The 27,326-nt window shown below is 47.8% G+C and overlaps 1 protein-coding gene across 1 annotated transcript in view; it reads left to right on the top strand.

Annotated features, from left to right (window-relative positions):
- LOC136536824 (uncharacterized) overlaps nt 1-8,409 on the top strand; it is a 68,693-nt gene extending 60,284 nt beyond the window's left edge. Inside the window, exon 3 of the mRNA XM_066528988.1 lies at nt 8,170-8,409. Coding sequence (XP_066385085.1) covers nt 8,170-8,409 — 240 coding nt within the window. The remainder of the gene's footprint in view (nt 1-8,169) is intronic.
- The last annotated feature ends 18,917 nt before the right edge of the window (nt 8,410-27,326 follow it).

The following is a 27,326-nucleotide window of genomic DNA, read 5'->3' on the forward strand; positions in this document are numbered from 1 at the left end:
TGCAAGGTCATACAATCTTTTCTTGTATTAGTCACACATAGTGCTATCTAGGTTAACACATGAAATCTTACTTAAGTGTTTGGTCATGAAAGGTGACCTTCATGAACAATGTCCTATTTGCTAACCCATGTGTTGTTAAATGTTTTTGTGACTCACATCCACCAAGTACATGTTTACACTCATGATCATTTGCATATGTACAAGGAAACATGCAATAACAAGCAAATGTTGCATATGTTTCATTCCAATGTTTCAATTGTAAATGCTTGTTTATGAATGCTTGATGATCATGCTCATGCTATGCAAGTCAAGTTATGCAAGGCTAACACCTAGGGTGTTACATGGTCCGATATCTCCATGATCTAGTGGGCTAACATGTTTTTGTGACTCATATTAATCAATTACATGTTTACACTCATGATCATATGCATATACACATGAAAACATGAAATAATAAGAAATGTTGCATATGTTTCAATCGAATGTTTCAAGTGTAAATGCTTATATGTGAATGCTTGATGATCATTCTCATGTTATGCAAGTCAAGTTATGCAAGGCTAACACCTAGGGTGTTATAGCCCCTCCCCCTTATAAAAATCTCGTCTCGAGATTTGCAAGACCTACCATTCTTGGAAAAAGGCGGGATAAACTTCTCGTAAATAATCTTCTCTTTCCCACGTAGCATCTTGTTCACTATGATTGTTCCACACCACCTTATAGAACTTAATAATCTTACTCCATGTTACTCTTTCCATCTCCTCTAATACTCAAATTGGCTTTTCTTCATAGGTCAAATCCGATTGAAGCTGTACGTGGGTGGGTGCAATAGCTTCTTCAGGTACTCGAAGATATTTCTTCAACTGAGAAACATGGAAGACATCAAATATTGTACACATCTCAGGTGGAAGTTGTAACTTATAAGCAACATTCCCTTTTCATTCCAAAATCTTGTATGGCCCTACATATCTAGGTGAAAGCTTCTTTTTCATTCCAAATCTCTTCACCCCTTTCATGGGCGATACTTTCAAGTATACATAGTCACCCACTTCAAAAGTCAGTGGTCTCCTCCTTCTATCAGCATAACTCTTTTGTCTCAATTGAGCTGCCTTCATATGCTGTTGGATGACATGTATTTGCTCTTCAGCTTCATTGACAAAGTCAATACCAAAGTATCTCCTTTCCCTAGGCTCAATCCAATTCAATGGAGTTCTACATTTTCTGCCATACAAGGCTTCAAATGGAGCCATCTTGATACTTGCTTGATAACTGTTGTTATAGGAGAACTCAGCTAAAGGTAACCATTTCTCCCATGAACCTTTTGAAGATATAACACAAGCTCTAAGCAAATCTTCTAGGATTTGGTTCACTCGCTCCGTCTGTCCTGAAGTTTGTGGATGGTATGCCGAACTTCTGATTAGCTTGGTTCCTAAGGCCTGGTGTAAGTGCTCCCAGAAATGAGCTATGAACTGTGGTCCTCGATCTAAGATTATGGTCCTGGGTACTCCATGTAGTCTCATGATCTGGGAAACATATATCTCAGCATATTTCCCAACTATATACCTGTGTTCACGGGTATAATATGTGCTGACTTGGTGAGACAATCAACAATAACTCAGATTGAATCATGACCTTTTGGTGTCATTGGAAGACCTATGATAAAGTCCATACTGATTTCTTCCCATTTCCAACCTGGGATAGGCAATGGCTGAAGTAATCCGGTAGATTTCATATGAATAGCTTTTACTCTACTGCAGTTATCACACCTAGCAACATAGGCTGCGATCTCTTTCTTCATCTTAGTCCACCAAAAACGGGTTTTCAAATCTTGGTACATCTTACTACTACCCGAATGGATAGACAATTTGGACGAGTGAGCTTCATCTAAAATTTGGTTCCTCAGCTCCCGGTCTTTTGGTACCACAAGTCGGTCCTCAAACCATAACACACCCCTTTCGTCCAATCTGAAATGCTTGGTCTCTTGCTCTTGCATTTTTCTCTTGATGTGACTTATTCCTACATCTGTCTGCTGTAGCTCTATGATTTTGCTCTCAAGTGAACAACTGATCATGATATTGTGTAGTACAGCAGGGTGTAACAAGTTGAATCCATCTTCCAACAATGCTTCTATAGTGTTGCAATGAGACTTTCGACTGAGTGCATCTGCTACTACATTAGCTTTACCCGGATGGTAATGCACTTCTAAATTGTAGTCCTTAATCAATTCTAACCATCTTCGTTGTCTCATGTTCAGCTCTGGTTGGGTAAAGATATACTTGAGACTTTTGTTGTCAGTATATATGTGACATATATTGCCCAACAAATAATGTCTCCATATCTTTAATGCATGAACAACTGCTGCAAGCTCCAAATCATATGTAGGGTAGTTGACTTCATGCTTTCTCAATTGCTGAGAAGCATATGCAATAACTCTTCCTTCTTGCATAAGCACACATCCCAAACCTATTTCCGATGCATCACAAAATACATCAAAAGGCTTTTCAATATCTGGTTGTGCTAGCACAAGTGCTGTAGTTAACAGAGTTCTGAGGGTGTAAAAAGTTGCTTCACATTCTGGTGTCCATTTGTACTTCTCATCTTTCTAAAGTAGTTTGGTCATGGGCTTAGCTATCTTTGAGAAATCTGGAATGAAATGACGATAATATCTTGCTAACCCTAGAAAACTCCAAACTTCATGAACTGAAGTTGGGGCTTTCCAATCCATGACCTCTTGTACTTTTGATGGGTCTACAGAGATTCCATCTCTTGATAAGATGTGACCTAAGAAAGGTACTTTGCTCAACCAAAATTCACACTTGCTAAATTTTGCATATAGCTTATGCTCCCTCAGTCTGGATAAAACAATCCTCAGATGCTCTTCATGATCTGACTCATTTTCTGAATAAATTAATATATCATCGATAAACATGACCACAAACTTGTCGAGCTTGGGCATGAATACCAAGTTCATCAGGTACATGAAGTAGGCTGGAGCATTTGTTAGTCCGCAAGACATAACCAAATACTCATATAAGCCGTACCTAGTAGAGAAAGCAGTTTTAGGTATGTCCTCCGGTCTAATCTTTATCTAATGGTAGCTTGATCTCAAGTCAATTTTGGAGAATACCTTTGCCTTCGCTAGCTGATCGAACAAGATGTCGATGCGTGGCAATGGATATTTGTTCTTGATGGTCACAGCATTGAGTGGTCCGTAATCTACACACATTCTCAGTGACTTGTCCTTCTTTTTCACAAACAAGGTTGGACATCCCCACGGAGATGAGCTTGGTTGGATAAGACCCTTGTCCAATAGATCTTGCAATTGAACCTTAAGTTCTGCTAACTCATTGGCTGGCATTCTATAGGGCCTTTTTGATATGGGTGTCGTACCTAGCACTAACTCAATCTTAAATTCCACATCCCTATCAGGTGGTAAGCCTAGTAATTCCTCTGGAAATATATTCGGAAACTCACAAACCACTGGGATATCACAAAGTGTGGTGGTTTGGATAGCACAAACTAAATGTTGGAGTTCAAAATTGCGGGAGAGTGGTACTAGAAAAGCATTCCCTCCCATGGGTTCTCTCAACATAATAGTACGGGTGCTGGTGTCAATAAGAACACCATGATCCTTCATCCAATTCATGCCTAAGATTACACTTATCGATAACCCGAGCAATATTATCAAATCCGTTGTGTAATCCCTCCCTTGTATAGAGATGAGCACATTTTTGACTATCTTATTTGTAGCAATAGTTGCCCCAGCTAAACTTATATTATAACCCCCTTTGCTTACTTCAATTATTTCTTGATCATGTCTAGATGCAAATGCTTGACTCATAAATGAATGAGAAGCTCCCGAATCAAATAAAACAACAGCGGGATGCTTGTTGACGAGAAACATACCAGCCGTGACAACTTCTCCAGCGGGCACTTCCTCAACAGCGGTATAATGCACGTATCCCGAACGTGCCCTTGCGTTCGCCTGCCTCTGATTGTTCTGATTTGGGTTGCCATTCTTCTTGGGGTGGGGGCATTCCATGGCCCAATGACCCATTTGATTGCAGTTGAAACATGGCTGATTATTCCGAGGTCCTGTGGAGCTCCCCTGACTGCCAGTCCCTTTTGGTAAGGCAATAGTGAATGCCTTACGGAATGGTTTCTGAGGTCTGCTGTTCTGAGCTTTAGGTGGTGGAGGCCTAAACTTGGGTGCAGGTGGACAGAATTGTGGCCTAGCTGTGATAGGTGCTCTTGCCTGTGACGATCCAGAGGCACCTGCCTCATATGCTCTCTTGTGGCCCTTAGCAACAACATGCATGTTATTGTGGTTTTCTTGGGTCAAGGCATCACTAATAAACTCATTGTATGTGGCGCACCTAGAATTGGCCATGGTCTTCATCAGTTTGGTACCCAGACCCCGCTTGAAGCTCTCTATTTTCTTCTCCTTAGTATCCACAAAGCCTAGAGCATATCTGGACAGGTTGTTGAATGCGTGCATATATTCTGTGAGGGTCTTTGTCCCCTGAGTGAGCCTCATAAATTCAGTCGCTTTCATGTGCATTAGGCTTGGGGGAATATGAAGTCCCCTAAAAGCTAGCTTGAACTGCTCCCATGTCACTCGCGCATTAGCAGGTAGAGATGAAAAGAAATGTGTCCACCAGATCCCTGCTGGTTCTTGCAGCTGATGAGAAGCATACTTAGCTTTCAGATGCTCGGTGACCCTTAGCAGACGAAACTTCTACTCAATGGTATTGAGCCACTCGTCAGCATGTAGTGGTTCCTCAGCCACCTTGAAGATAGGAGGCTTTGTATCCAGAAATTCCTTGAATGTACTATGTTGATTTGGCTCGGCCCCTGGTTGATGTGGGTGGCCACAAGCGGTGTTTTGTGCAATGAGGCACAGAGTTTCTTCCATTGTCCTTTGGCTCCCCAAGAACTAGGCAAAGAACTCCTAAGCAGACGGCGGCGGTGGTGGTGGTAAGTCATCATTATTGCCATCATGGCTGCTACTAGCTCCTGCACAGGTGCGCGTCATCTGCGAAGTTGCAACAATAAGCGATTATTGGTTGATGCCACAAGATTGCAGATGAATCATAATCATGCCAAACTGAAATTACTAGAGAAAATTCTCAAATTCACAATGAAAACAGAGGCATAACAATTCATTCTCGCAACATGACATCACCAATTTGATCGCTCATCGGACTCATAGCACGTTAATATCCAAATCATGAGCTCAGATAGATCAACTGGAATTAGAGTTTTAACCAAACATGCGATAGTAATGCAAATAACAATATTACATGATAGTTCAAATCACCAACACTAAATCCAAACTATAGGTCCATTACATAACCAACGATGATACATTAAGTACTTATACTAAGTACTACGCGATCTAATCCTCGTCATGATCACTATCGAGGTCAGAGATAGGATCATCTTTGTCGATGAAATATGGTCGGCAGTCTACCTAGGGGTATGCCCAAGGTAGTAGATTATCGGTAGACAGATGCGCAAGCAACAAACAAGATGGTAACACAAGACAGACACAAGGTTTTATCCAGGTTCGGCCGCCGTAAAGGCGTAATACCTATGTCCTGCGTCTGATTGTATTGCTGTATGTCAATGAGAGATGTTTTTTAGAGGGGTCCCCTGCCCACCATATATAGTCTGGGGGGCAGGGTTACATATCTGAAAACTAATCCTAGCCAGTTACAATTGTCATAGGTGGCCGGATAAGGATTCCTATTCTAACCGACCAGGATCATGCTTGATCTCCAAATCTGTCTTGATTCATTGCGCGGGATTCTGAACAGGTTGGCTAGGCCATGCGTCGTCTTCTAGTGGACCGAAGCCCCTAATCCGGGCTGGCCCAAGCCTAGCCGTAAGGGTATAGGGGTTAATACCCCCATAGCTAGTCCTCGAGCACCATGCATTATGCTGCGACACGCCGTTCGATCTCCTTCGACTAATGCGATCCACCTTCATGTCATCTCCAACTGATTGAAACATTTACCAATCGAATGTGCCAGCATTCTGGTCAGAACAGAGAGCAGTAGACCATGATTATAGCCAAAGATTACGGTTGTCCAAAGAATGCATGGTGCTCTAAATGAAAAAAGAAAAAGATTTCTTTCCTTATCAAGTGTGCCCACTTGTATTTCTGAAAAGAAATGTAAGTGACCCTTGGACAGTAGTAATTCTGGCAATCAGTCAAAGCGTAGGGGTCAATTAAATAAACACATTCACTATAAGGTGAAGTGTGCCCACTTAGTCCCCGATCCTGGTAGTAGGTGACGTAGGCACATGGTGCCAGGGTCTAAAAAGAATTTCCACTAAAGTTAAGAATCCAATCGTTGTACAAGCAATACGAGATGCACCGGCAGGTGCATCATACCGATGTAGTCCCCAAGCTTGCTGGAAGGCAAAGTATAAGCCTTGTAGCAAGGTCCAAATAAATGCCTCTCGACTATATGTGAGTACAAATCACATGTAGCCGAGGAGAGCGGTCTCCGAGCAGTGGTCGGAACAGTCCCCGAGCATGGCAGTGGTCGGAAGCAGTCCCCGAGCACGATAGTGGTCGGAGCAGTCCTCGAGCATGGTAGTGGTCTGGGTAGTCCCTGAGCATGGTAGTGGTCGAAGCAGTCCTCGAGCACAGTAGTGGTCTGGGCAGTCCCTGAGCACGATAGTGGTCTGGACCATCCTTGAGCATGAGACGTGCGGCGAAGAACCAAATGCCACTTGTACTATTATTTGGTATATTTATTTATCTTCTTACTCTATCAAGTCCAATCTGACACGTCTGGTCAAAAAAGTAGACGGGGTATAGCACGTCATACTGCCTTCTTGTCCTTTCAAGCAAACAGTCACTTGGCACCTATAAGGAGGTGCGTCAGTGTGGGCCCTCTCACACTGGTAACGAAGAGGCGCATACATTAATAACGAAGAGGCGCATATATTGGCATAGATCTCGAGGTTGTGAAAACAACCATCTACGGCGTGTGCGCACGTCTCCCAAGAATCTTGGGCAAACAAAATGGCGGAACTCTTGGTTAAATATAGTATAGAATTGGTAAGTTACTTTTTACCGAGCCCCATTACCATTTGCCACCGTAGCCTTCTTCTTCCTCTTGCCAACCCTAATACCTCCAAAATCATCACCAACCACCCCTCAACTATATCCGTTTTCATCAGCAAGGCTAGATTCATGGCGAAAAGTGATGCCTAGAAGAAAGCTAGAGTCATGGCGAAGGAGTGGTGGAAGTCAAGAAGCAACGAGTAGACCATCGAAGACCTCGTCACCATGGGAGTACTCCACAACAAGGAACTCGTGGGATGGCACGCGCTGGAGGGCGAGGGGTACCCCGATCCACAACCAGGTGAGATTGTGGTTTTCGAAGATTTCTTCAAGCGGGGTTCTGGGGTTCTAGTGCACCCATTCCTTTAGGGGCTCTGTCTTTATTACAAGATTGGGATTTGCAATCTGCATCCCAACTCGATTCTTCTTGTCTCCACCTTCATTCATCTTTGTGAAGCATATGGCGGCTTCCAGTCCCATTTTGACTTCTTTCACCATCTTTTCTGTCTACGGAAGAAAGGAAGTGGCGGCTCGAAGATAGCCAGAGGTGTGTACCTCAACCTTTGTGACAGGATGAAAGCCTAGTACCTGCACTACCCTTGGAACACATCGCTTGATGACTGGTACAAGAAGTGGTTCTACATCCGTGAAGAGACGAACATGATCACACTGTGCGATGTGGGATTCATTCCAGAGAAGAGGACCAGCTGGTCAGAGAAGCTCGAGCACCTGGAACATATCCTAGAACTACTTGGGATGATCCAATGGAAGAAACTAGACGGTCTGAGCATGGTCGGGAACTTCATCAGCTGAAGGATCTAGCCCTGCCAGAGGAGGGTACACCACGGCTATGAGTACCAAGGTAGCACAGACCCAACGAGGACAAGGCAAGAGGCGCTTGACAAGATCGAAGTCAGAGCCAGAATTGGAGAGCTATTTAACTTAGCTGATCCAAATTATGTCAGATTGAGCGACATCGAGCATGCTTTCAAGCTCGCCCAACCTCCCCCAAAGGTAAATCATCCTGCCTTATACCCGTAGTTTTATGTTGTAACAGAAACTTACTGTGTTAACTCCTTTGTGTTTCCTAGATTAATGGTCGGGATAGAGCAACAGTGTTCGTGTCTCCACCCCCTGGTTTAGATTGGCCACAAGTTGCTAGCCCAACTGCCCAGACCAGCGCTGGGATCGAAGACGTCGACTGGGCCATGCTCGAAGTTGGGGAGGAGGCAGCGGCCAGAGCTGCTGATAAACGGCCGACGGCCAGCAAGCGTCGTCAGGCGATCTTTACATTGTCAGACGATGAAATAGAGGATGCAGACATCTTTTGACTCGTCCCTCCAAAGAGGGGGAGGCAACTGTAGTCGACGGAGCAAGGTGGCTCCTCCATGCCGGTGGGACCCACATTGCCGACCGCTGCAGTGCGGCAGACAAGCGGTGAAGGGGTCAAGCACCAAGCATGTGGAACAGGTGCCAGTGCTGGATGCAAAGGGAGACCAGGTGTCACCCACACAGCATGTGGAACAGGCACGACCGAAGAGACGTGCCTTTGCCACATCATTCCGCGCTTCCAATATGTAAGTATTTATAACTTTGATGAAAGCTTGCAATTTTTATTGACTATGGTTGCCTTCTGAACTTATCTTGGATGTACTAGGTCAGCATCCACCAAAAATCCAGATCAACTAGCCAGGAGCAGCGTGGCTCCGGCAATAGTTGCAGAGAAGACTGCGCAGCAGCTGGCCATGGAGGAAAACATAGCAGAAGGTCCACCAGAGCCTCAGACCATAGGTGGTCAGACAACAGTCCCCGAGTAGGGGCTCAAGAGAAGAATCGAGCCAAGCGCAAGTGCTCCAAGCACTAACCCTGCTGAGGGCGATACTTCAGCCCCCACAGTAACGGGTCAGACTGAGGAGCAGCGGACAGAGGCAAGAACACAGAGCACGTTTATCGATGCTGCAGCCCGTGGGAAGGCTATAGTGATCGTAGAAGCTACCAACTCCGGACCAGCGCCGATACCCGAAGAAGAGGCCGAAGAGGACGAAGTAGAAGAGGTCCTAGGCCATCCACAGGACAGATGACAACATGTATATGTGTCACGCTAGCGGAACGACCAATGGGTTGTTCATGAGGAAATCCCAGAGGTCGAAGAGACCATGAAAGTTGAGTGGGCGGCGAAACGACTGGTGACGGAAGTCCAGGTACGATTTGCTTGACCACCTGATCTTGCCATCTAGTCATATTGTCTTACTTAGCTTTTTGCATGCAGGACTTAATGAAGACCACAAGGTACCGCAAAGAAATGCTTCGACCAGATTGAGGGGATCACAGCAAGCAATAGAGAACTAGCGGCCGAAGTGGAATGCTTGCGCCACCAACTTGAAGCCACCAACCATGAGAGGACGGAGCAAGAGGTGTAGAACCAGGACCTGGTCGTCCAGCTCAATAACAAAGAGCAGGAAAAAACAAGTAAGTAGTTACTTTATCACAATGATTGCATGACAAGTGTTGTTGCGTTGTTGGTAGTAACAGCCATAGTGCAGGCTTAGAAGCCGAAGTAGTCCATCTCTGAGAGGAGAATAGTCATATGGTCATAGAGTGTGATCGCCTGAAGGAGGACAACAGGAAACTGGCGCACGACCAGTCGTAGCTCTGGGACCACACGACCAAGATGAAAGAGGAACTGAAAAGTAAGTGTTCCAGACCCCTTTGCTCATTTTTGTTTCCCACCTTATCTTGTCATGGTATGACGTTTTAATGTCTTGTGCGGTTTGCAGTTTTAAAAGTCAATGCCAAGAAGCATCTGGAAGCCATGATGAAAGATCATGACGGCTAGAAGGCACGATGCCAAGAGATCACCGAGGATCAGGACACATGGAAAAACCGGTGCTAGGATGTGGCAACGGGCATTTTGTCGGTACTCAACCTTATCAACCCAGCGCTTACAGAGGAAGTGCCAAGGATGCCGTAGCTAGGACTGGTCAATAGATGCCAAAAGGCATGGGGATGGTTCCAAGAGTTTGTGAAGGAGGCAGGTGAGTACATAGGCGCACATGTGCTAAGCATGGTACGTGCTCACTACCCCTTGATCGATCTCAAGCGCCTGGAGGCTAAATACCCAAAGGAGGTAGATCCAGACAAGGCTAAGGAGCTTTGAATGACCCAGCTAGACTTGTCAGCAAAAATAATTGGTGACATTAACCTGTGTGGAGGCGGGACAGCACCTGTATAGGGTATGCCATCAACAAGTCGGCTGGAAACACCATCAGTTTTGAGCCAACCGGCAAAGCCTATGGTCTTGACCAGCCAGGCATCGGTGGGGCCATCTTCTTCAGCTTGACCAGTACAAGAGTCCTCAAGACTCGAGCACAATGTCAGGCCCAGCGAGCAGCAGGTGCCGCGTAACCCGACCAGCCAATAGTATAGGCTATAGCTATAGAAGAAGATGTAGTTGTGTTATTATAAACTTAGACCTTTTCAAGCAAGCTTGTAATAACGTAACTGTATATCATCATAAGCTTGTTTGTTTTGTGGAAAACGTATTTAAGCTTGAATCTCGCGTTGGTGTAACTAAGTGAGAACATGTTAGCGTTCTATTTAGTTGTACCAGTTTAGTCGACACGTCATCCTAATAGGTTTGTATGGCCCTGGTTTGTCTTGTGGTCAGAGTGTGAGGAGCGTAGCCTATGCACACGTAGACATAGACAGATCAAACTAGAGGGGACCTACCGATCACCCGCAGCATAGAGAGCAGATCCCATGCACGTGTTGGGAGGAACCAGAGACAGGGCCTGCTCTGAAAACCCAGGAAGGAATGGTGGTCAGTTTTGATTGGTTAAGTTAGAATAACCATAGACTTCGAAGTGACACATTAGAGTGGTCGAAGAAATCATAATAGCTTTATTGAATTAAATAAAAAGTACAAAAGGAGTACATATCTTAGTAGTTAAGCATAGAAACGCCTAAGCTTGTCGATGTGCCATGAATTGGGTATGTCCGTACCGTCTAGGTGAGCTAACCTGTAAGACATTGGTCGTGTGACTTCCTTGATCATGAAGGGCCCTTCCCATGGAGTTGCGAGTTTGTGGACACCAGCCTAATTCGTTTTCCACATTAGGACCAGGTCCCCGACCACGAAGAACCGCTCCTTAACATTCTTCTTGTAGTACCTGCGCAAAACAGCAAGGTATTTGGCTGTACGTACACAAGAATCAAGCCGCTTCTCTTCTGCACTATTCACTTCTAGCTCCCGTGCTTCATTGGCCTTGTCTTCGTCGAAGTTCTCTACCCGTGCTGATCTAAAGCATATATCTGCTGGGAGCACTGCCTCAGCGCCGTAAACCATAAAATATGGTGTTACGCCGGTATTGCGACTGGGCTGGGTTCTAAGGCCCCAGACCACGGCTGGTAACTCTTTGAGCCATCTTCCGGGAGCCTTGTCATTTTCTCTGTACATCCTCTTCTTCAGTGCATCCAAGATCATAACGTTTGCCCACTCGACCTATCCATTAGCTCTGGGATGCACCACCGAGACATATTTTACTACTATGCTCCTTTCATCGTAGAAGTCCCAAAAAGCGTTCCCGGTGAACTGAGTACCCAGATCAATGATGATGCTGTTGGGTATGTGTGGGGGGTATGACCCCGGATACCCATGGTAGGCCACATGGGCTACGCCTCTAGGGGCGGTCTAGCCCACGAGAAGGAGCCTTGCGGGGCACGATTCTGCTCGGCGCCTCCCGCAAGGCATGGGAAGGATATCTGGAAGATGTCACGTAGTCTGATAGGATATGCATGATCTCATGTTTCTTGTAATCTGTTATTACTTTCTGGTTATCTCTCAGATCTAACCAACTTGTAACCTTGCCCCCCAGACTATATAAGGCGGGCAGGGACCCCCTACAAAATCACGGCAAATCATACGATAGCTAATACAAACCAACAGACCATAGGAGTAAGGTATTACGTCATACTGACGGCCTGAACCTGTATAACTCGTGTGTCTCTATTGCCTTCTTGTTCTTGATTACACGCTCCTCTACCGATCAATCTACCATCACGGGATACCCCTCGGTGGACTACCGATGATATTCTATCAACAGTTGGCGCGCCAGGTAGGGGTGTGCGTGCTATTTCCTTGTTGAACAAGATGGCTTTTTCTATAGGCTCTTTGTTCCTCCTATGGCCCGGCCAGATCTTCACGGTCGGATCCATCACGTGGGTCATCAATGCCGACGGAGTTGGAGAGCTTCTCGAGCTGGTGCAGATCTGTTCTGCGCTGACCACCCTCGCACCTACGACTGCAGATCCAATCTCGGAACCACTTTCGGGGTCGACTTCATCAGCCACTTGCCGCTCGCTTCCTCGCTATCAGAGGAGGCACATCAACAATGACGATCTGATCGAATCTATCAATTGGGTCGGCCTGAAACTCGCCGATTGCCTCTCCATTGCTGAGTCGGCTCTAGACACCCTTGTTCAGCACCAATCACCTTTCGATCCAGATCTATCGGTGTCTAGTGCTCAGCAAACCTCAGGGCTCACCGCCCTGCCCTTCGGGCTCGCCAACACCACCACTACGTATCAGGACGCCCTGAGGGGCAAAATTGCTGACTGGCTCACTGACTAACTTCCACCAACCATCAACATGCTGCACACCAGCCAGGGTCCTGGAACATCCCTCCAAACTATCCTTGAGGAAAATTCGGACTCCGAGTCTCAAGGCTCCATGGAGTCCCTCGCTGAGACCTTCACCAAGCAACCTCCCCTCCTGCCTTTCCGGGGTGGCGCAATCTTCAACGTCAGTATCGACAGCCTCCCTCGGAACGGCGAAACAGATGAGGAATGCGCTGCCCATGAAAATAGGAACACCAACCGCGCGCAACGCCGTGATAACAAACGTGCCATTGCGATGGCTGAGGCCACTCGTGATAACCAGTTCGATTCACAAGGAAGGCCCCTCCATCGCAACCTCAACGAAGAATTCCTCCGCGTTGACGGCCACAACATTTTCAAAACTCTGAGCGCCAATCTAGCCGTGGCCACCAACGAACTTGCACATCTCCCGTAGACGCCCGAGCTCGCCAAGGTCGCCGCTATGCTTAAAGCGGCACACTGTCAAGTTAACGAGATTCGAGAAGTTTAGAGACCTTCATGCTCCACAAGCGCGATTCGCCGATCAGCCGATCCTAGATCTAATCGCCACCCCAATCAAAGTCATTTTGCTGACCAGTCACTACCTCCCCAGGGGGGAGTTGGTGGCCACCACGCTGAGCATCATCGCCAGCACGACCAAGAGGTCGAACAGGACGCCTGAGTACACCTCAGTAACCTTCGGGATGCACGACGGCGTATCGATCAACGACGTTTCGGGCGCCATGAAGATGAAGTACGACGTCGCCAAGAGTACGAGCAAGAGTATGATAACCCGGACTCAGCTCTGGAGCCGATCATTGCCGGCAATACTGCCGATATCGGCCCCGACGGCCCGAAAGGGCCCCCAGCGTTCACCAGGGCGCTCCGAATGCTCCAGTGGCCCCGCAGTTTCAAGATCACCGGAGTCAAGCCCTATGAAGGGAGGATGAACCCAACCCAGTGGCTGTAGGCTTACGCCACCGCCGTCCGCGCCAACAGAGGAGACACCAACGTCATGGAAAATTATCTCCCCGTCATGCTCACGCCAGCCGCCATGAGCTGGTTCACAAGCCTTGCCCCGGACTCCATCGGATCTTGGGAAGATCTGAAGAGAGTCTTTATCGACAACTACATGGCCACATGCAGGCAGCTGAGCACCAAGCACGATCTCAACCGCATCACCCAAAAGCCATCCGAGCTACTCCACAGCTACATCAGACACTTCTCCGAGATGAGGAACTCTATTCCCAACATCACGGAAGCCGAAGTCCTCACCGCCTTCGTCTGAGGACTTCATCACCAAGAACTCCATTCTAAGTTCAACAGGAAGCCACCCACCAGCATTGGCAAGATGACCACAACTGCTAACCAGTACGCCGACGCCGAGGAAGCGGAGGTGCGTTTTAATGAAGATACGGGCACTAATCGCCTGCCTCGCCGCCACGACGACCGCAACGATGACTGACAACATAACAATTGCCGCCATGATGACCGCAACGACGACCGACAGCATAACGGTCGTCGCTACGACGACCACAGTTTCCACCGGGACAGCGGACGAGATCAGCCAGATGGATTCAAACCTGGTCAGAATCGACGCCGCCGACCATATCACTTTGTTGCCAACATCAATGAGCCGTGCGCAAAGCGTAACTATGATGAGCAGTACAAGAAGATCCTTGACGGACCGTGCCCCTGCACAAGAATGCCAAACACAAGATGAAGGACTGCCTTGGTTTGACTAAGGAGTTCTAGGAGAAAAAGTACAACGACGACAATGGAGGAAACGGAGGACGCCGACCACCTAGGGATAATAATAATGCCTTCTAGGATCACGACAAGGTGGTCGCCACAATCTTCGAGGGTTTCGCCTCCAATGAGAGCAGAAGGGAACAGAAGCTCGCCGTCGTTTCAGAAGAAACTACCACCAACCCCAGCTATCGCCCGTGGTCTGAAGTCTCCATCACCTTCAGCAGGGCCGACCAGTGGGCGGACATACCCTACACAGGGTGTTTTCCACTCGTCCTTGATGCAACTGTCCAGAAGGTGCTCTTCAGAAAAGTCCTCGTCGACGGTAGGAGCGCTTTGAATCCACTCTTCGTCGGGGCCCTAAGGGAGCTCGGCCTCGGGCCAACAGATCCCATGCCTTTAGACTCCTCCTTCTGGGGCATGGTACCTGGCAGGGCATCCAGACCGCTTGGGGAGATTACCCTACCAGTACAGTTCGGCACGACAACCAACTACCGAGTGGAGCATATCAACTTCTACATCACCGACTTCGACACTGCCTATCATGCCATACTAGGGTGATCGGCTCTGGCCAAGTTCATGGCCATTCTGCACTACGCGTATTTGGTGTTAAAGATGCCTTCGCTCATAGGGGTCCTGTCTTTGCACGCCAACCTCTCCGTCACCTATGCTTGCGAGACAGAAAGTCTCGCCCTCACCGAAGCCACCGACCTCTTCATCCAGATGGCTAGCGTGGTTGCTGAAGCCAATATGCCCTCTGCTGACGACATGGAGATCCCAAAACCTCCTCGCGCCTCCGCCAAGTCCAAGGAAGTCAAGGAGATCGGCCTCGGCCTCGATGACCCTTCCAAGATGGTGAAAATTGGGGCTCACCTTGACCCCAAATAGGAAAGTGTGCTCATCTTCTTCCTATGTGCCAATGCCGATGTGTTTGCCTAGAAACCTGCAGACATGCCGGGGGTACCACGGGAGAAGTCGAGCACTCCTTGAATGTCTCACCGACCGCCAAACCAATCAAGCAAAAACTTCGCCGATTCGCGCCGGACAAAAAGGAGGCTATTAGGGTAGAAATAAAATGGCTCTTAGCTGCTAGATTTATAAAAGAAGTGTATCATCTAGATCGTTTAGCTGATCCTGTTCTTGTTAAGAAAAAGAATAAAGAATGGAGAATGTGTGTCGATTATACTAATCTTAACAAACACTACCCTAAAGACCCCTTCGGCCTGCCTCGGATAGACGAGGTTGTAGACTCCACCGCTGGCTACGAATTGCTCTCGTTTCATGACTATTACTCCGGCTACCATCAGATCTCCCTCAAGAAGGAAGACCAAGTCAAAACATCTTTCATTACACCTTTCGGTGCATACTGCTACACCACTATGTCCTTCGGACTAAAGAACGCTGGAGCAACCTACCAAAGGGCTATCCAGACGTGCCTCGACCAACAGATCGGCCACAACATTGAGGCCTACATCGACGACGTGGTCATCCAGACTAAAACTGCCGACAATCTCATCGCCGACCTTGAAGAAACTTTCTCAAACTTGAGCAAATACCGATGGAAGCTGAACCCTTCAAGGTGCATCTTTGGTGTTCCATCTGGTATCCTGCTAGGCTACATCGTCAGCGCTCGGAGCATTGAACCGAACCCTGATAAGGTCTCTGCCATCACCAACATGAAACGGCCGACGTGTGTCAAGGATATATAGAAGCTTACAGGCTACATGGCTGCGTTAAGCCGATTTATATCGCGCCTCGGCGAAAAAGGGCTACCTTTCTTCAAGCTCCTCAAGGCTTCCGAGCTTTTTTCTTGGTCAGAGGAGGCAGACATAGCTTTCGAGCAGCTCAAGTTGTTTTTAACAAAACCTCCAATCATGACAGCGCCACGACTAGATGAAACTCTACTGGTTTACATCGCCGCCACTTCCCGAGTTGTCAGTATGGCTATTGTCGTCGAACACGAGGAAACTGGACACGCCTACAAGGTACAGCGTCCGGTCTATTTCATCAGTGAAGTACTTAATGAGCCCAAAACTCGTTATCCTCAGGTGCAAAAGCTGTTATATGCAATTTTGATTACCTCATGCAAGCTCCGACATTACTTCGAATACTACAAGATCGCCGTGGTCACCGAGTTCCCTCTGGGGGATATTCTCTGCAATAAAGAGGCCGATGGCCGTATCATCAAGTGGGCTGTCGAGCTCGGCACATACTCCATTGACTTCAGAAGCAGACCGACCGTCAAGTCACAGGCGCTTGCCGATTTCATCGCTGACTGGACCAAAATCCAAGAACCCATCACCGCCACTTGCCCCGAGCACTGGGTGATGTACTTCGACGGCGCCCTTAATATCAATGGTGCCGGTGTGGGCATTCTGTTCATCACAACAACAAAGGATAAACTCCGATATGTTCTTCGCATACATTTTCCGCTCTCCAACAACACCGTGGAATACGAAGCATGTCTCCACGGCCTCCGTATAGCCATCGAGCTCGGCGTCAAATGCCTCATGGTATATGGGGATTCCGCGCTGGTTATCAATCAGCTCAATAAAGATTGGTCCTGTTCCAGTGAGAAAATGGACGCATACTGCGTTGAAATCAGGAAGCTTGAAGGGAAATTCTATGGCATCGAGTACCACCATGTGGTACGGGATCAAAACCAACTAGCCGACCAACTATCAAAGATAGGATCTTCTTGCACCGCGGTTCTGCCGGGGGTTTTCATTCAGGACCTTTTGACACCATCCATTAAAGAAGATAAGGAAGTTGTAGAAGTACCCCCTGCCGAGTAGTTGGTACTCACGATACCTTCGCAGGTCGCCGATTGGAGGGAATAGTTCATCAAATACCTCTCCAATGGCGAAGTACCTGCCGACAAAATTGAAACCGAACGACTAATTCACCGAAGTAAGCACTACGTGTTGGTAGATGGCAGCCTGATGAGGAAAAGTGCCAAGGAAGGGATACTGTAGAAGTGCATCATCCAAGACGATGGTGTGAAGCTACTCTCTGAAATTCACTCTGGCTCTTGTGGCAATCATGCGGCTTCGAGAAGACTGGTCGGCAAAGCTTTCCGAGCAGGTTTTTACTGGCCCACGGCCATCTCTGATGCGGAAAATCTCGTTCGACAATGTGAGGGTTGTCAGTTTTTTGCCAAGCAAATACATGTACCAGCACAGGAACTATAGACCATCCTAGCTTCCTGGCCATTCTCATGCTGGGGACTGGATATGATCGGACCTTTCAAACCAGCGTCAGGAGGTTTCTGGTATGTGTACATTGCCATTGATAAGTTCTCCAAGTGGATTGAGTACAAACCACTCGTCGCAGCTACTGCTAAGAAAGCAGTCGAGCTCTTTGAAGACATCGTACACAGATTCGGTCTCCCGAACAACATCATCACCGACCTTGGGACAACTTTTACCGGCCATCATTTTTGGGACTTCTGCGAAGACCGGTGCATCTCTGTTAAATACATTTCTGTTGCTCATCCTAGAGCTAACGGACAGGTCGAACGGGCTAATGGTATGATCCTCGACGCCCTCAAAAAAAGGCTCTATCAGAAAGAAGAAAAGCATCCGAGCAGATGGCTCAAAGAACTACCAGCTGTGGTCTAGGGACTGCGCACTCAAGCTAGTCGCAGTACCGGCGTATCTCCATATTTTATGGTTTATGGCTCGAAGGCCATACTTCCAGTAGATATTGCATTCCGAGCACCCAGAGTAGAAAACTACGATGAAGAGCAAGCCACAGTTGTTCGGACAGAAGACATTGATCGGGCTGAGGAAGAACGTCTGATTACTTGCGTTCGCACATCCAAGTACCTCGAAGGTCTGCGGAGGTATTACAACTGTAATGTCAAAGGTCATTCATTCGCGATCGGCGACCTCATCTTACGTCGTAAACAAAAAACCGAAGGGCTTCACAAGCTGTCTTCACCCTGGGAGGGCCCTTACGTCGTAAAAGGTGTTACTCGACCAGGGTCTTATCGCTTATGTGACTTAGATGGACTCGATGTTCCCAACTCCTGGCACATAGAGCACCTTATACGTTTCTATCCCTAAAATAACACAAATATGTATTCTTTACTTTCATATTAATAAAGTTCTGGTCTCCATAATTTTCCTCTATTTTTTCCTCCATTATAAGCTTCACTTACCGTTATCGAGCTATACGCCACTCCGTGACGACCTCCAATACGCTAGCCAAGTACGCCCAAATCGCCGAACACGATTTCTCCAATTCGCCGAACACGTTAACTCCAAAAATCGCCGAACATGATTTCTCCAATTCGCCGAACACGTTAACTCCAAAAATCGCCGAACATGATTTCTCCAATTCGCCGAACACGTTAACTCCAAAAATCGCCAAACATGATTTCTCCAATTCGCCGAACACGTTAACTCCAAAAATCGCCGAACATGATTTCTCCAATTCGCCAAACACGTTAACTCCAAAAATCGCCGAACACGATTTCTCCAATTCGCCGAACACGTTAACTCCAAAAATCGCCGAACATGATTTCTCCAATTCGCCGAACACGTTAACTCCAAAAATCGCCGAACACGATTTCTCCAATTCGCCGAGTACGATTTCTCCATAAATCGCCTACTATGTTTTCTCCGGATCACACAATTTTTTCTACCAAAAACGACGACGATTTTGCGCTCCAAAATTCAAAACATAGCTCACCAATCTTCGAGCAGCACACGTTCTATTTTCTATGGAGAAGACCCAGTCTCCGACTATATCCTACACGCGCTTAGGGGCTTCGCACTCTGCGTTACGGTTGGTCAGCTGCGGTTCCTTGGTCACGCCTGTTCATCCTACACGTGTCAGGGTCTCTGCGCTCGATGTTATGGACTATAGGCTAGTCAAGGCCTAGATTTCAAGCATAAACTAACTGCTCGGACGCCACTTGAACTATTTTTCTCGACAAGTTACTCAAGTTGGCTGCTGAGCAGCATGTTTTTTGCAATGATAACTCCGGAGGACACCGAGGCTCTAACATCCCACCAAACGTGCTATGAGCTACGTGCTCTGCATGTTGGATGGTAGGCTACGGTCTTATGATAACGCTTGTTTTTCCAACATACGCATGAGCTCCGCGTTACACGTTACGGATTACGGCCTAGCTAAGGCGTCAAGTTTAGTGAAAACTAACTGATCAAACACTGCTCATATTATGCATAACTGCATCGGGTAGTTAATACAATGATTCTTCATCGCCATATAAATCAAGTGTTATAGGCGATAATATCCGGGCAGTTTCTTAAGCTTCGCCAACAGTTTCTGTTTCACCAAACAGGTCTATATCGCCGACAAAAAATTTTGCTACATCCTCAACATCATCCTCTAGCTGCTGGGTTTGCGCGTCGCTAAGCCCATCGGCGAACCCACCACCTATCGACTAGATGTCAACAGACGGATAATGGGATCGAACCACTGCAAGGGCATGAGTAGCGGCGGTCAAAACGGCGTCACGGTTGAAGTTTTTGAAGTTCTCCCATGCTGCCTTGCATCTCTGAATGATGGTGTCTAGTCCTTGCTGCCTGCTGTCAGGACGGGGCACCGGTTCAACATCGACGCAGTCGAGTACCGATTTTATTGCGGCGGTTATAGTGTTGAAGTTGTCCTTCTGGACTTTGGCTTCCCGTACTAGCACATCGAATTGTGCCTTGGTTTTATGGCGGTAATCTACAAAAATTACAATGGTTCATCACGACAACAAAGTATTACGACATTACTTTCGATCAGGGGGTACCTACCTTTCAATTCTTCGGCCAGTTTATCTGCTCGCTCCGATTCTTTCGTTTTCTCTTGTCGGATTTGCTCGACGGTTTGGCGAAGCTGGTTGAGTTCTGCATCTTGCTCTGCAAAATCAACTATTTAAAAAAACGAACGGCCAACTACTGCAAAGTACATTATGTGAAAAGGAATACAGGATTTCAGCTTGGATACATCCTCGAACTGCTGGCACTTCCGGTCGAGCTGCTCGGTTTTATTTTTTAGTTCTCCATTTTTCCTGCCCAACTGCTCGGACATATTTTTTAGTTCCTCGGATACAATCGCTAGTTGTTTGGACGTTTTCTTCAGCTGCTCGGATGCTGCCGTTAGTCGCTCAGATAGAACCCCCTTCTAATGTTCAAGGTCCCGCGAGTTCGACTCCGCAAGGTCCCGCTCGCGCTGGGCCCTCTGAATACTCTTCTCCGAAAGACTTAACGCTTCCCGGAGTATCTTATTTTCCTCAGCGAGGGGCTCCATCCTCTTCATCAGTTGGTGCCGTTGATCAGCTGTTCGAGCTATCCCCTGCGGATTAACATGACAAGAGATAAACCTTGATCTCCAACAACATATATCAGTGTTCCAAGTGAGGTACTAACCTCGATTTGAGTCATTACTCCAGCAACGGTGGTTTTCAACCTCTTTATTTCCCTTGTGGTGTCTTCCTCCTCAACAACTACTACCTCTTCCCCACGTTTTCAGAGAATCCAGACAGACTAGGGTTTAGGTGCAGCACGCTCGATCTCCACAACCTCATCCTCCTTCACCGTCACTTGAGGCACCACTGGGGGGCTCCGTGGTTGGCCCGCTGCTCCAACCACTCCCGGCATCCCTGCGGGTGACGACGTTTGCTCCTCGGCCGTTGGTGGAGTTGCATCCATAGCCTCTGGCGCATCAACAACAGCTGCAGTTCCGCTTCCAAAGTATCAACTTTTTCAGTCGTAGCCTCGGTTGCGGTCGCCGATGTGCCTGTCGTGTGCGCCAATGATTCACCATCGCCAGGAATGCTAGAAGCAGTGGCTGACCCATCCTCAGTTCATCGAGCACTTGGGGACTCCCAGATGGGAGCAGTTGTCATTTTTTCTTCTGAGGTAACGGGCCTCGGCATTGCTCTGCGTAATGTCGGCTTGTCAGTAACCAAGAGAAATCAAGGAACAATATTGTTACTCCAAGGCAAATATACTTACGGTTTGGTCTTTCGATTGATTTTCTTGAATCGGCGATGCCTACCTGATCCCCCAGGCGCGGCTGCCTGGTCAGCTTGATGGGAGGACTCCTACGCCTCTACAGCGGGCTGCTGCTCTTCTCGGCGCCCGGGGGCCCCACCTTCTATGCGTGGTTTTGCGGTTATCCCCTCTTATTGCTCAGGGACTCCGGTAGTTTGCATCGCCGAGATTTCTATCATTGCCCGAACATAGCTTTCCCTTGCTTGCTGCTTGAGAGCTTCAGCATCTGCCGATGCCTCCTTCATGCTCGGCGGAAGCACTGACTGGTCCTCGTCATCGTTCGACCACTCCAGCACAGTGGTTCTTCATGGTCGAACTATTCGGTCTTCACCAAGAGAGATGCCGCCTGGTTTGTGTGCATGAGAGCTTGCGGTTTTCCTCCTCTTTTGGACCGGCTCGTCTACTGCTGGTCTTTTGCCATGGATCTTCTCCGATGCTTGGGATGGACTATCCGATGAGGTGCTCTGCTCCTCCTCTTTGGACTGTAGCGGCCGTCGAATGTCCACTCCTTTCGGCCAATCCGCTCTCAGAATGTTTGAAAAGTATATTGCCCTGTCCTGTGAATGGATCTTTACATAAGTAAGTCAATTCTTTGCTCGGAAATTGATGCCTAAAAAATGCAAGGTGAAAGGGTTACCTGAGGAGGGGGATTGGTACAGTTTAAAGCCTTTGTTCCTTTTGGCCAACTGAATGAGACATTGGAAGTAAATAGGTCCATGGCACTGTCTATTACCTCTTTCTTCGTCAGACGGTCTGTGTTTTCTCGGGTACCATCGTTGTCACCTTTATAGTCAAATGCTGGGTGGGCCCTCTCTTTGCAGGGCTGAATGCGCCGCACTATGAAGCTAGCTGCCACCAGTTCACCCCTAAGCTCCACGCCCTTAATCAAGTCCAGCAGTTCCATTACCTACTCCATGTCAGCATTGTTGGGTCTCTCCAACCAGTTACTATGATTAACCGAGATGTGGTGGACGTCACATCGAATCATTGGGTGGCTTTGTTTGATATAGAACCATCTGGCATTCCAACCTTTAAGGGAGGTATTTAGCGATACGCTGATATATTCGCTGGCCATCCCATCCCTGAGTTGTAGGTACACACCGCCGACCACCTTGGAACTGCTACCCCCCTTCTTCTTCAGACAGAACAGGTGCCTGAAGAGGTTGAAGTGCGGAAGAACACCGAGAAATGCCTCATAGAAATGGATAAAGATAGACACAAGCAGAATGGTGTTGGGATGCAGATTACAGAGGCTAATCGCCCAAAACTCCATAAGATCCCTCAAAAAGGGGTGGACAGGAAACCCTAATCCTCGCCAGAAATAATCTTCAAATACTACAGCCTCATCAGTATGTGGTGTCGGGAAGGGCTCACCACTAGCCGGCCGCCATCCAGCAGTGAGGCGGTCTAGGAGAACACCCGCCGCCACCATCCTATCAAGATCCGCCGCCGACATCTTCGATGGCACCCACTCCTCGTCGTGGCTGGCTCCGGTGGCCACTTTCTTTGGCTTTGCGGCTCCTTTTTTCGGCGCCATTTTCTCTGGATTGGAACTAGGTTGGAGGCGAGTGCTCATGATGGTGCGGAATGTGGAGCGTAGGGTTTGCAAAGGAAGGAAGAAAAGCAAACTGAGTGAGGTAGGAGGCGATGTATGTGGCGGCGCGGTTATAAAGCACTCCCTCCAGTTTTCATTGCGCCTGAGGGTTTTTGGGAAACCGTTCTCGCCATTAGCGCTATTTCGACTCCACCAAAGCAGTTTAATGGGCCGCAAGTTGGGCAATCACACAACAGTAGCCCACATTGCTCATTTATCGCCGCCAAATATTCACCAATTTCTCCACAATTTAATGAGGCTCAGCACCCGATGCTGCACAGCCATTACTCTGATTTTTTCTCCACGGTTTGATTTATCTGATATCTACGCCTGACACACGGGGACTAGCTACTTGCTCGGATGGATTACTTTTTTCTGAGCCTAGCACCACGTGACTACGTCACCTACTGTCAGGCTCAGGGACTAAGTGGGCACACTTCACCTTGCGGTGAATGTGTTTGTTTTTCATCTCGAGGCTACGCTCGGGGACTGGTTACCTGCTCGGCTGGTTCAATATTTTCTGAGCCTGGCACCACCTGACTACGTCACCTACTGTCAGACTCGGGGACTAAGTGGGCACACTTCACCTTGCGGCGAATGTGTTTGTTTTATCCAAAAGACTCCGAGCCTCTAAAAGTTAAACCAAGGTTTCTTTAACCTCGTGGTCGGACTCTAAGTGGGCACACTTCATTTTACCACGTGGGAATTTTCAGTTCTGAAATTGAGCTCCTTACACCCTTATGATAAGCCATGCTCGGAACACGCTGGTCGGTGATGGTGCACGCTGCTCGGCAACTGCTCACAACTGATCAGCGATTCGTTATGGTGGTCGGACCATGATTTGGACAGCTCAGTTTTTGTTCGCACCTGCTCAGAAAAGTTCAAGACGGCGTTGCTCAACGGGTACAAGGCGCTCGGGGACTAGCTGTGGGGGGTATGACCCTAGATACCCACGATAGGCCACATGGGCTACGCCTCCAGGGGTGGTCCAGCCCACGAGAAGGAGCCTTGCGGGGCACGATTCTGCTCGGTGCCTCCCGCAAGGCATGGGAAGGATATCCAGAAGATGTCATGTAGTCTGATAGGATATGCATGATCTCATGTTTCTTGTAATCTGTTATTACTTTCTGGTTATCTCTTAGATCTAACCGACTTGTAACCTTGCCCCTCGGACTATATAAGGCGGGCAGGGACCCCCTACAAAATCACGGCAAATCATACGATAGCTAATACAAACCAACATACCACAGAAGTAAGGTATTACGTCATACTGATGGCCTGAACTTGTATAACTCGTGTGTCTCTGTTGCCTTCTTGTTGTTGATTACACGCTCCTCTACCGATCAATCTACCATCGCGGGATACCCCTCGGTGGACTACCGATGATATTCTATCGACAGTATGCCGAAGCGGTGGATGACCTAGTCGATGAACGTGACAGCCTTTTCTGAAGATGCCTGTACCAGAGGCATGTACTCTATCCACTTAGAAAATTTGTCAATCAGCACAAAGACACATGTGAATTTCCTAGGAGCCGGTTTGAAGGGCCCGATCATATCTAGTCCCCAGCATGTGAAGGGCCAAGAGGCTAGTATTGTCTGGATCTCATGTGCTGGTACGTGTATTCTCTTGGCAAAGAACTAACAACCCTCACAATGGCGGACTAGCTTCTCTGCATCGGCTACAGCTGATGGCCAATAGAACTTAGCTCGGAAAGCCTTGCCAACCAGCATTCTCGAGGCCACGTGGTTGCCGCAGGAGCCAAAGTGGATTTGGTCCAGGAGATGTTTGCCATCCTCCTAGGTTATACACTTCATCAAGATTTCCTCCTTTACGTTCTTGCGCCATAATTTGCCATCGACGAGCAGGTATTGCTTACTACGATGCATCAGGCGTTCGTTTTCTGTCCGATCAATGTAACCGCTGCCATCTGTTAGGTACTTGATGAAAGGTACTCTCTAGTCAGGCTCATTAGTGGTCGGAGGTGGCTCGGTGGTGCTTGACACCGGAACCGTAGCCACCAATAGCTAGTCTAGAAGCTTGTCGACCGTGGGGTCTTCCTCTTCGATGGAAGGCATGAGCAGGTCTTGAACGAATACACCATATGGGACTTTGGCTCGGGATGATCCTAACTTTGACAGTGCATCTGCTGCTTGATTTTTGTCTCGGACCACGTGTGCGTACTCGATGCCGTAGAACTTGCCTTCTAGCTTTCTGATCGATTTACAGTATGCATCCATCTTTTCACTGGTCGTGTCCCAGTCCTTGTTGAGTTGGTTGATGACCAGAGCCGAGTCTTTGTAAACATAGAGACGTTTGACATCGAGCTCGACTGCTATGTGCAAACCATGTAGGCAAGCTTCATACTCGGCGACATTATTTGATGCTGGGAAATAAATCCTGAGGACGTACTGGAGCTGCTCCTTGGATGGTGACACGAAAAGGACTCCTACTCCTACACCATCAATGTTGAGAGAGCCATCGAAGTACATCTTCCAATACTCATCGGGCCCCTAAGAGGCAGGTGTGCTTAAGTCTGTCCACTCGACGATGAAATCGACGAGTGCCTGAGACTTGATTGTAGTACGGCTTACAAATTCCAAGGAGAAAGGGCATAGCTCCATTGCCCATTTGATGATGCGCCCATTCGCATCCTTGTTGCGAATGATGTCTCCTAGAGGGTACTCAGTCATGACCACCACACGGTATCCGTCGAAGTAATGTTTCAACTTTTGGGATGTTATTAGTATGGCGTAGATCAGTTTCTAAATCTGTGGGTACCTGGTCTTGGATTCATTGAGTACCTCACTAATGAAATAGATTGGTCACTATACCTTATAGGCGTGGCTAGGCTCATCGCGCTTGACCACCATGGCAGTGGAGACCACCCGATTAGTTGCTGCAATGTAAAGCAGGAGAGTTTCATCTTCTCTAGGAGCAGTGAGGACCGGAGGTGATGTAAGGTATTGTTTCAGCTATGTGAAGGCAGTGTCTGCTTCCTCTAACCACTCAAACCTCTTAGATGCTTTGAGCAGCTTGAAAAATGGTAGTCCTTTCTCTCCTAATCTTGATATGAAACAACTAAGAGCAGCCATGCATCCGGTAAGCTTCTAGACATCCTTCACCTTTTTGGGCGGCATGACATTTCCAAGCAATATACCAGAAGGAACGCCAAAGATGCACTTCTTTGGGTTTAACTTCCATTGGAATGTATTAAGGGCTACAAAGGTGCGTGCTAGGTCGTCAACAAGGGTATGTGCTTCCTTGGTCTTGACAACTACATCATCAACATAAGCCTCGATGAGGTCATCTTTTATCTTGTCTTTGAGGTAGGCCTGTATGGCGCGCTGATAGGTAGCCCCGGCGTTCTTGAGCCCGAACGACATGGTCGTGTAGTAGTAAGCGCCGAAAGGCGTGACAAAAGATGTCTTGATCTGGTCGTCCTTTTTGAGAGCGATCTGGTGATAACCAAAGTAGCAATCGAGAAAGGAAAGCAGCTCGCAACCGGCGGTTGAATCTATGACCTCGTCTATGAAAGGTAAGCCAAAGGGGTCTTTAGGGCAGTGTTTGTTGAGATCAGTGTAATCAACGCACATTCTCCATTCATTATTCTTTTTGCGTACAAGAACTGGGTTGGCTAACCACTCCGGATGATACACTTCTTTGATAAATCCGGCTGCCAAAAGCCATGTAACTTCTACCCTAATCACCTCCTTCTTGTCGCGAGTAAACCGTCATAGCTTCTATTTGATAAGTTTGGCCTTGCCATTGACACTCAAGGAGTGCTCGATCAAGTTCTGAGGTACACTGGGCATGTCAGTAGGTTTCCATGTGAACACATCCACGTTGCTCCTCAAGAACCTGACAAGCGCGTCTTCTTATTTGGGATCCAGGTTGGCCCCGATAAGGGTCGTTTTGCTGGGATCACCATCGACCAGCTAGATCACCTTGTGCTCCTTGGACTTGATGTTCTTGCATGGAGCCTTGAGCTCTAGGATCTCTAGGTGGTCAGCTGAGGTCTTCTTGGCATCGAGCATGGTCTCAGCCATGCGAATAGAGAGGTCGTGAGCCTCTGCTATTTTGAAGCTGTCGTCCTCGCAGGTGTAAGCTGCGTATACGTTGCCCCTGAGAGTTAGAACTCCTTTCTCGGTAGGCATCTTGAGCACCAAATACCCATAGTGAGGTATGGCCATGAACTTGGTGAGCGATGGTCGACCAAGGATAGCATGGTAGGTGCCGTAGAAGTCAGTGACCACAA

This window comes from Miscanthus floridulus, chromosome 2 (assembly GCF_019320115.1).
Source record: "Miscanthus floridulus cultivar M001 chromosome 2, ASM1932011v1, whole genome shotgun sequence".
NCBI lineage: Eukaryota > Viridiplantae > Streptophyta > Magnoliopsida > Poales > Poaceae > Miscanthus > Miscanthus floridulus.